Source organism: Etheostoma cragini, chromosome 8 (assembly GCF_013103735.1).
Source record: "Etheostoma cragini isolate CJK2018 chromosome 8, CSU_Ecrag_1.0, whole genome shotgun sequence".
In the NCBI taxonomy this organism is placed as follows: Eukaryota; Metazoa; Chordata; class Actinopteri; order Perciformes; family Percidae; genus Etheostoma; species Etheostoma cragini.
Genome location: NC_048414.1, coordinates 22,556,053 through 22,567,227, shown reverse-complemented (window position 1 = coordinate 22,567,227; position 11,175 = coordinate 22,556,053). Strand labels below are relative to the sequence as shown.

The 11,175-nt window shown below is 42.4% G+C and overlaps 1 protein-coding gene across 1 annotated transcript in view; it reads right to left on the bottom strand.

The window, feature by feature from the left end:
• ranbp10 (RAN binding protein 10) overlaps positions 1–11,175 on the bottom strand; it is a 48,330-nt gene that overhangs the window by 4,530 nt on the left and 32,625 nt on the right. Inside the window, exons 6-12 of the mRNA XM_034878831.1 lie at positions 10,390–10,574; positions 8,855–8,967; positions 7,774–7,882; positions 6,908–7,056; positions 5,732–5,948; positions 1,519–1,658; positions 1,118–1,266 (exon numbers count right to left, since the gene is read on the bottom strand). Coding sequence (XP_034734722.1) covers positions 1,118–1,266; positions 1,519–1,658; positions 5,732–5,948; positions 6,908–7,056; positions 7,774–7,882; positions 8,855–8,967; positions 10,390–10,574 — 1,062 coding nt within the window. The remainder of the gene's footprint in view (positions 1–1,117; positions 1,267–1,518; positions 1,659–5,731; positions 5,949–6,907; positions 7,057–7,773; positions 7,883–8,854; positions 8,968–10,389; positions 10,575–11,175) is intronic.

Genomic DNA, 11,175 nt, shown 5'->3' with positions numbered 1-11,175 from the left:
TTGGAAAAAGGCTGCAATGAAACAAAGAGTGAAAAATTTAAAGGGGTCTGAATACTTTCCGTACCCACTGTATATGTCCAGAAACGCGTGACAAAACATAAACGGATTTCTCTAACATTGGTTATTTAGAGAGTATGTATATAGAGTTATCACTAAAATAACATAATAATAATTTGTTTCATTGTCACAACAGAACAGAGGAACATCCAAATATATTAAAGTAAAATGTATAAAAATCCAAACTTAAGATATGCCAACACAACACCCAGTGCACAGAGCTTTCCAGCAGCCGAGGTGTGCCAAGACCAGGCGGATCTCAGCAGACACCCTCTGCAACACGTTTCACATCGGCAGACCTCCCCATCTCTGCTCAGCTGGGAAGCCACACACTGTTCATGTGCACACACAGCCCACATTGACATGACACAGAGCTGGATTTGAATCAGAAAACTATCTCTTCAACAGCAAAAACATACAGCATGCGGATGTGCCGCGAATAGCCATGAAGTGCCGTAAAGCAGAGCCATTTTTATTTTGCCGTCCATGTTATCCAATCTGTCTGTGCACAACAACTGCAATCAGGAGCGGAGCGGTCGGGCCGGGACATGATCGGGCCGTGCTAGACCGCACGCTGCAGCAATTGTTCGGGGTCTCAGGTAATCACATAAAGGTAGGCCACAGTGCAGCCGGATACTTTACAAAATAAAACCAGGTTTATGGTGATTTTGGCTGTCTTGACTTCTTAGCTGTGTCTAGCGATCAGGCACCAGAAGAGAAGGACCGACGGATGGGAAGACAGAGTGACACACACACACACACACAGGGGGAGAGAGAAAGAGAGAGAGAGAGAGAGAGAGAGATGTGTTGTAGAGTGGAGATGAGAAGGATTGCTTCGTGATCGGCGTGGAGAAGTGGCTGCTTATGAATCAGAGGACATAACTACAGTATAGAGTCATTACAGCTTTCTCCTGTACACCACCGTACCGACCTACTAGTTGTTACAGTTGGGACTCTTATCTAGTTCATTACAGCACATTCTAAATCAAACAGTTTGTAAGTGTATGCACGTGCAGATGTGTGTATGTGTGTGTGTGTGTGTGTTTGTGTTTGTGTGTACCTGTAACATCTTCTTGTGTGTGGCATTTTTGCCATACTCCCGGCACAGCTGTTCATTTAGCGCCTGCAGCTCCCTTCCAAAATGGATCATCCTCTCTGTGGCTGCCTGGTTGCCTCCACAGAGCTGTCTACCATTACTACAACCCTCATCTGCTGACAACAAACACACAGTTATTGGGAGACAGATAGAAACATCATGCTGGAAGTTAAATGTAAAAAAAACTATATAAGAGAAAAGGGGGAAAAAAAGCAAACGGCAAGGTATACAAAAAAGAAAAAATCACAAAACAATGAATCACACAAAGGAAAGAAAAGGTTCAACAAAAGCAAAAAAGAAAGAAAAATACATGATGTAGCTTATGTGCTGCTAACTGGAGCATGCAAAGTTTAGTGTGTGTGTACCTGTGACCCCATTGCCAATACTGTTGTCGTCTGGCTGAAGGATCTCTTCGTGTTTGTATGTGCCATTCATGATCCGCGCTGAGGAGCCCTCAACAACCCCGTTTGTATAGTGCTCTGCTTCAATCTCCATCTCACTGTCACTATACACACACACACACACACACACACACACACACACACACACACACACACACACACACACACACACACACACACACACACACACACACACGTTAAACTTAACTCAAAGGATGAAAGAATAATATGGACATAATGTTAATATTTTATGCTAGGAGATTGGTGTTTTAAAGTCTCTGGCCCAGTTGCCTTTATAGATAAAAGGTAAAACAGAATTGTCCTTTCCAGTTGCTACCCTGTTGCTTCATGTCATGAAAATGTTGTTACATGTACATCATGCTAAGAAACAAATCCTATATATGACCCTTATAGACCCAGAAAAAAAGATTTTAAACATTAAGTATTTTACTATAACATTTGTTACAGCCCTATTAAATATCCATGACTAAAAAGCAACAGAATTTAAGTTAATTATGAATAGTTTAACACTAACAAACTAATCTGCTTCATCAGACTGTGTGTAAAATTTCTATTAACACATGTAGTGTCTGGTTTTGACAAAACCAACCCGTTGGTTTTTATCATTAGCTTGTGATATTTCCAACGTAGGCCAAGTTACCGTATGCAACATGAACGCAAAACGATGCATCTGTAACGTATTATGTTATTGCAAATTAATAATATCTATTGAATATTTTCTGTTCAAGTAACGTCAACGCTGTAATACATTACCATAAAGAACAGGGGTCTCGTTTTTAAACGTGGTACATGCACAAAATGGGGCTGAAAATGTGCGAACGCCACTTTACCATGCCAAGGTTGTGAGGTGTGGGAGAATGTGCGGCCCTTAGGGCTGTAATGATATGAAAAATAAAACCAAAATCGGTGGGAGAAGGCAAAATCGCAACAAACACCCCTTCCAACTCCCAGAGTTATCCTTCTCGTCCAGATCTAGTGCTACCACATTTTTAACTTACTACTAGTCCTTTTGATGCCTTATTCCTGTTTTATCTGTGAAATTTAGCTAACTGTACAGACGGCTAAAAGTGAAAGAGGGGGCACTGGTAACACTAACAGAGTTGTAACGTTACGAGTGGCCGCTGTTTGACTTGGGTGCCTGGGTCTGTTCCCCGATGGTTCAGTAAACTAGCGTTAGCGTCCTTAGCATCGGAGTTAAGTGCTGACCGGGATGGCTGTTAGCTGGTTGGGGGTAGATTGTGGATGTGTACCCTAGCGGGGGCTGTAATGCTAGCTGGCTGGGGGCTGACTGTGGATGTGTCCCCTGGCCGGGGCTGTAATGCTAGCTGGCTGGGGGCTGACTGTGGATGTGTCCCCTGGCCGGGGCTGTAATGATAGTGAGTGGTTGCTAGCTGGCTGGGGGATGACTGTGGATGTGTCCCCTGGCCGGGGCTGTAATGATAGTGAGTTGTTGCTAGCTGGCTGGGGGCTGACTGTGGATGTGTCCCCTGGCCGGGGCTGTAATGATAGTGAGTGGTTGCTAGCTGGCCGGGGGCTGACTGTGGAATGGATGTGTCCCCGGGGCTGTTGTCAGCTCTCATCCCTGAGAGTGAAGCCTCGCAGCGCCAGGAGACTGAGGCAGAAGACAGAGGTGGGCTAGCTAGCCAAATTACCATTAGATTAGTCGTCTATCTATACAGTTAACATTACTGATGAATTTGTTTGTTTGCCTAGAGTTGTTAACCGTAGTCAAAACAATCCTCCTAAAAATAATGTGTCGTAATCTTACGTTACCCACCAAGAATTACATTAGCTACTTGTCAAGCAGCCCTTTACAGTAGGCACCAAAATACTTTTCCTCTTCGTTCCCCCTACAGCTTGGGAGGGGAATTGTTACAATTATTCTTTTGTCTCATTCCAACGAGTTAATGAACCACTGAAATGATTTTGGAAACATTATTTTAAGGTACAATAGAATCTTTGGTGGTGGATCGATCAACATTGAAATCTATCAATATCAATAAATCAGGTAACTGTTGTACTGTGTTGCAAACTGGCATGTAATCAATGACAAAACGATGCCACGAGGGAGAGAAAATGTTACAAGCCCCCCGCACAAAAAACAGAATCGAGGGGTGTATCGAATCGTGGGACAATAATCGTGAATCGAATCAAACCAAAGTTTGGTGTCTCGTTACCTATCGATATCTACCCTAGCGGTCCTCCACGCAAACTCTGACTCATGAGAGCGCATATTTTGGAGACACTATAGGGGGAATAGGGGACGCTGATGGTGAGGAGGTGAACTGATGTCTGACTGCACAAAGGAAATGTGGGAATAATGGTCGCTTGTAATATTTTAAAATATTGATGCCTCACACACATTTGTTCACTCCATATCATCCACGTTATCATTAATTGATTGAATCCAGCATTGTTATTTGGGCTTGTACTGAGTGAAAATTGTTCCATAGCAATTGTAAAATCCAACTCAAATCTTGAGTCTAAATGTGTTCTTAATATTTAATAAGTGCTGTCTCACGTCTCATTGTTCGCTACGGAGCGCAGGAGGAGAAGATGGCCCGACTGTATGGAATACAGTATAGCATCTAATACCCTAGCACTAGATAACGGCAGAACACAGTGTAGCCTAAATATCTGTCTTTAATACTCTGCATAGATCATCGAATGTCAAAGTTTGAAAATTTAGCCGCTAAGCTCTCGTTACACTTAATGTCCCAGTTATTGGTCCGAACTTTAATACTGTTTGTGACAAAACCTGTATGAAGAAACGTGTGTTTGCCTTTTACACTTTCTTTCATCTTCAAAGTGTACCTCAGGGTGGGGGATACCACTAGTTGATGCGGATATTTTGGCAAGGTGTTAACACTCACTCTAATTGTTGTAAACATTTAAATACTGCGGTGACCCCCCCCCCGTACATAATGCTGCATGATGGTACTGCTGACACTGCAGGACTATACCCAAATGGAATAATCAGGAGAGAAAGAGCCTTCAGGGACCATGACAATGACAAATGTCATGGTCAATGAAAAATTCCCTAAAGCTGGGCTCTTGGATCTATGTACTGAACTGGGTCCAGTAGAGAGGTCAACGCGCCAGAACCGTTCCATCCAAATACTCTGGGGGTAACCGGCTGTTTCCAGAGGGAAATGGCAGACAGCTAAATGCTTTTTATAAATATTAGGCCTATATCTTCAACTTTCTCACTAAGGCTTGTTTAGATATAGTATATAGTTCTGGGCTCAGTGGTAGAATGGTTGCCTGCCAATCGGATGGTTGGTGGTTCCATCCCTGGCCCTTCAGTCCCATGTCAAAGTGTCCTTGGGCAAGACACTGAACCCCAAGTTGCCCCCGAATGTGTGTGAGTGTTTATCTGATGAGCAGGTGGCACCTTGTACGGCAGCCTCGGCCACAGTGTATGAGTGTGTGTGAATTGTTCCTGTACTATGTAAAAGCGCTTTGAGTAGTCGTTAGGACTAGAAAAGCGCCATATAAATACAGCACATTTAAATCTTATCCTATACGTCTGGTATATCGAAGCTGTCCCCAAGTGCCGTAATGCCTGCCGTTTTGGACACTATTATTAATGATGCTAGTCTAAAGATGGTTTCCCTACAGTGTACCAGAACAAGCCAAAATTATAATTTGATTTGCAGCAACTGCTAAACGTCCCATTCCTGAATGTTTTTTGCTTTTTCTCCGAAACTCATCATGCAAACGTAAGAAGAACTGCTAGGGTCAACATACTGATCAGCATTCACGGGGCGCTTTGCATTGACTACTTATGGTTTAAAAATGGGCTTGTGCAGAGCGGGATAAGAAGCTGATTCACGTACACACACGTGTGGGTAATCTGTGATTTATAAAGGTAACACTGCTTACAGATGTGCGTTCACACGGTTTTATAAATCAGATTTTTTTTGCGTACGTCATTTTTGACTTTTGGGGAAACTTACACATTTAGTAAGGATCCTACGCACAGTTTTATAAATGAGACCCCTGACAATTACAACAATAAGTGTAGTTGAAGCACTACCGTCTTTGTCCAAAGAATTAACAAAAAATGATATATATCCACTTTAAATAAATCATTTAAATAAACGAGCCTTTTTTTTTATAAAAAGGACACATCCGTTGTTTTTGCACAGTTTACCTGGTTTCCTGGGTGCTATTGGCGCTGTGTGGCTGGCTCTTCGTGGAGTCGGAGGAGTTGGACTCAGAGTAGTTGACGGAGGAAGGGGAGGAGGAGGTGGAAGAGGAGGCGGAGGAGGACACGCTGGGGTATTTGATGCTGCTGCTGCCTGTGCCACTGTGGCTCTTTGACTTGTTGGGGGGAGTCACTCCGTTACTGCAGGTTGGGCTGTCTGCTTCTGTGTGTAGAAGTTATCGTAAAACACAGACACTTATCCCATCTCCTACAGTGACCGGGAAAATCACATAAATCTCCCAAAATAAACAGTTGTGGTTCTCTCCAAACAGACACAAAAAAAACCTGACTGAAAGGCCATTAGCTTCCACCATTGCCACAAATAACAAAAGTCCTATTTTTATAATTTTGATAGTATAGACATTTTGCAGATGCTTGCCTCATGTTTAATGTTTAACATGGGGGTGGGGGGTGCATCTGCATTTGCAACAAGTTTGGGCAAACAGTCTTCTTAGTCAGAGCCACCAATTACAAGACTTACACAGAAGGCAAAGAAAACTGAATAAAAGCACAAACCCCACCCACCACTACTCCACCCTGGCTTAGTTAGACTCAAATGCATACATATAGCATAATATAACATAACTTAGTCAAGATCTGTTAAGACCTGCAAGTGTGCGAAACATGACAGAAAAGGCTGCCATACGTATAAGAAAAAGCTTGTCAGTGTTTCCTCTCACTGTGTACTTAATTTTTTCAAGCTTTGAGAAAAAAAACAAAGACTGAAGACTTCCACCGGAAATCAAATCATTGTTTTTACATTTATCTGCTACTTTTGTAATGTACTTTATTGGACTGTACCACACAGTGTATTAAAGTATGTAGTATCATGGATGACCCTGTCCTTCTCTAAGAGGTTGGATGTCGCCATCCATAAAACGGTGCAAGAATTCACAACTGTGTGTGATATAACTCTCTCATTACCTCACACATTACAATATTGCTACATGCTACTTGCACACTGGTTACTGAGTTAATACCAATGTTACACAGTAATTTCCCAGTTTGGGATCATCCATCCATCCTTCCATCATATTAGGCCATTTGTATTAGCCTGCTCAGGGACGGCAGGGGAAAAGGAGCTCATAAGCTAACTCTAAATAAATAATGAATAAAGTGTACCTCCGGTGTGCAGGTGTGTGTTGCTGGCTCCGTGGCGGGGGCTGAGGCTGGGTGAGCCAGGGTAGCTGTCCTGGGACTTGGGGGAGCGAATGGCCAAGCAGCGAACCTCGCTGTCTGTACCGTTCACCATCTCCACAAACTGACGACACCTATAATGCAACTTACTGGTGTTACTGGAAATCAACGCTTTTAAGGAAAAGGAAACATGTTTCTTGGCATTTTACATCCACAGCAGCATTAGTGACGGTAAACAATCACTGCTGGACGGTATATAAATAAAAATGTGTACACCCCTGCTAAAGTTGATTAAAAAGAGGAATAAAAAAACATCTTTTAATGTCTTGATTCTAAATATTTAGAAAATTCCAACCTTTACAGTACACACATTTTCTTAAATATACACACCCCTATGTTAAATTCCCATAGAGGCAGGCACATTTTTATTTTTGAAGGCCAGTTATTTCATGGATCCAGCATACTATGCATCCTGATAAAGTTCCCTTGGCTTTGGAGTTAAAATAGCCCCCCAATCATGACATACCATTCACCACACATAGAGATAGGCATGGGGAACTTTCCATAAGATCATCTCTCAATGCAAATCAAACCAGCTATTAGGCTAACTGAAATAACGCAATGCCTATCTCTAGGTATGGTGAAGGGTATGTGATGATGGGGGGTAATTTTAATTCCAAAGGCCAAGAGAACTTTATCATGATGCTTAGTATCCTGATAAAGCCAGTGTATATACAGTACACACACAAACACACAAACACACACACACACACACACACACACACACACACACACAGTCCAGCTTCTTTTGTCCTGAATTCGATCTTAATCTTTAAAACAATCCGACTTACTTCAACATGAATAGTAGGTTGGGGTTGTGTTCTAACAGGCCGGGATAAAGCTGCTGAGTAGCATCTATGGCTTCACCCACCCGTCCCGCAAGCACCAGCTTCTGTATCTCTATTAGACAAAAGAAACAGGGTGCTATTGCTAGCTCATTCTGGACGTTGTTCGTTTCCAATGATGGGAAACTTTACATGGTAAACTTTTATATAGACCTAAGTGGTCTCCTAATACCATATCGGAAGTGTCTTTCCCAAAATTCAGCCTTGGTACACAATTACAGCCACTAGAGCCAGTCCCACAATGAGCTTTCCTTAGTATGTGCCATTTCTGAGTCTGTAGCTTTTGACAAGGGGGGGGGGGGACAAAATCGAAGCTAGGGGTGTGGCCTTGACCAACTGCCACTTTGCATGTTTGAAAGCCATGTTGTCTCTCTCCCATGGGTGGGCAAAATTCTTTGGGTGGGCAAAGCAGAGAAAGGGGAGGTAATCCAGATCGGCCCATCTGAGCTTTCATTTTCTCAAAAGGCACAGCAGGATACCCAAGGCTTGGTTTAAACCTGTCACCATTTCTAGCCACTGGGGGGCCGTAGGCAGGCAGGGGGAACTCATATTAACGTTAAAAACCTCATAAAGTGACATTTTCATGCCATTTAATATCTGATAGCAATAGCGGAAATGAAAAAGGTTTGCTTGTTAATCCTAGGGAGTAGAAAAGAAAAGTTGTTTAGCCTGTAAAGCCTAATAGTTTCTATGACAACAGAACCATGTATGGAATTGCAAAATTGAGAATTTAAAAAAGCTATAATACAGACTCCAAAGAGCCCTAAATAAAGATTTGCAAATTTGACTATGTCTAAGTTTCTGAACGTTTTAAAAAAGTCTTAAAACTATAGTGACTTAGCAAACCACGCCTGCAATACACCAGGGGAAAACACTGTATTCTGTTGTAACATCTTAGATAGTTTAGGAGAACAACATCCTAAACACCACCACGCCCAGAACATTCTTTGGTTCTGTTAAATGACTTAACACTATATGTTATATGTGTAACAAGTCAAATGAAAATGTTTTCTCTCTGTTCACTCACTCTGTCTGTTCTTTATAGATGTCTGGTCCTCTTGTATCATGGTCTCTGTGGCTCTGGCGAAGGCTGTTGCAGTGGCACAGTACCCATGATGCACTAGGTAGCTGGAAACCATACTGGAGACAAAACACATAACAAGACTAGGTTTGAAACCTAGCATGTGGCTGGACTGTGTACAGTCAACATGCTTAATCATGGTCAAATTGTTACAGAGAGTCAGCGGTGGTGTCCATATTGTGACTGTAGATATTAAATGGTCATCTGTAGTGGTCCCAGTAGTATTTCAGCCCATCTTCTCTCTTCGGTCCACCAATATATTTCCAAAGGAAACTGAAAGTGAAAACTTATGTACCACTGGCATCGTTTAATTGTGCAACTATCACATTGTTCTGTTTTTAGAGAAGATTAATCCTTTCTTCATAATGTGTGTCGGCCTAGTCCTTTTTGTTATTTGAGTAGTTTATCTACACCAGTGCTCATGTTAAGCTGTTGTGCTGGAGCTGATCTGGAGCGACTGCTTCCGCATCTCCTCTATTCTTTTCTGCGAGCCACGAGCAAATCTTGCATGAAAACCCACGGATATCTATATCGCTTATAAACAATATGGAGGACATAATAGGGATGATATAAATTACGTGATTCTGATAAATGATGAACTGTGTTTCCCTGCTTTGAAACCAATTTTGGTTTTCCTGCCCCTCTCCCTACTGTTGTCCTGGAGTTTCACTTATACAGTACATGATGAAATATCAAAACCTACACATGCGCACACACACACACACACACACACACACACACACACACACACACACACACACACACACACACACACACACACACACACACAGTCTACTGTTTTTTTTGTAGTCTACTGTTTTTGAAATCTTTTGTGTAAAAGGTTTCCTTGTCTAATGCAACACTGTCAGCTTTTGCTGCTTATTATTTATTGTTTTGTTTGTAGATGCATTTTACAGTCATATTCACAGCTTTCAGATGAAAGTATATTTGTATGTATATTGTATATTTTTATAGGTTTGCGTTATAGTTGAGGAGCACCTGGCGAGTGAGAGTTAGCCATGAAGCTAACTGCTGCTCTGGTTGCACTGTTTTCATTAGCGCTGTTAATGCTCCCCGTTACCTCCCCTCTCTCTCCCTTTTAGATCCGGATCAGCGGTATGAGCTACGTATGACCACCCCTCTCCCTCGGTAACCCAACCCGGGTAGTGTACTGTGCAGAGAGGCAGCAATAAGCTAGTCCAAGTAAGCAGATTCTTCTATACAGACCATAAAATGCCATGATAGGCCAATCAGTATAGAGTATTCAACAAGGCTGTGTAAGAAATTACCACATCACTCAACACAGTATTCTCATAGTGACAGATCTCTCTCCACGGTTTAGTCCAGCTTATAAAAGAGCGGGAGCGACATTGAACTAGCTGTTGTGAGACTTGATTGTGTGTGTGTGCGTGTGTGTGTGTGCGCGCATGTGTGCGTGTGTGTGTGCGTGCGTTCATAGAGATGTGGGTACTGAATCTTACTTCTGCAGGACAGACTGCCACTCCCCCAGCCTCTCTCCTATGGGGAAGCGAGCGATCATGCCGTGGATCTTGGCCCGCCATTCGCTCATGTAGTCCTCAATGTCGAAGACAAACGGCTGCTGGCCAAAGTTAGCGTCTACGATCTCCCCCGGAGTTTGAAGCCCCACTGTGGGGTACAGGTTGGGCTGGAAGATATTAAAGAAGAAAACAAATCTGTCAGTTTTTGCATTGTTTTAAACATTTTTTTCAAATACTCCAAGTCATCAACATTTGTACATGTGAATGAGACAAATTATGTTTCAAGTAGCATAATCTTGAGACAGCTATAATCTGCGTGATAGTTTGGTCCACTGTTGCCTTTGAAATGACATATATTTAGAAAAACATCCTGGTTTGTAAAATATACCGGAAATGAAAATAATAATGTCATGCCAAAGCCTATAAAGTTCTTAAAAGCATTGATTGTGGAAAGCTTCTGGTCACGGCTCGTTCCGTTCCTGTAATAGAACGTTAGCAGGCTGGCTAACAACACTGAAGGCTGTCTTTACTAGGCTATCATAATATTATGTAGAATATGCCAAAACCACCAACAGGGCATGACATTAACACCAACACCCAGGTGAATGCCGTTTATCTTTGACAGTTACTCTGTTACTCCACCTGTTCATGCAGCAACTGTGGCCAGCAACTAACTGGGATTTTCAGTTCCTGTTCTATTCTCAAAAGGTATTTGGCCGCTGGACAGAAAAAGGTTAGCTTCCAACCCAACTGCCAACATAGTTAGTA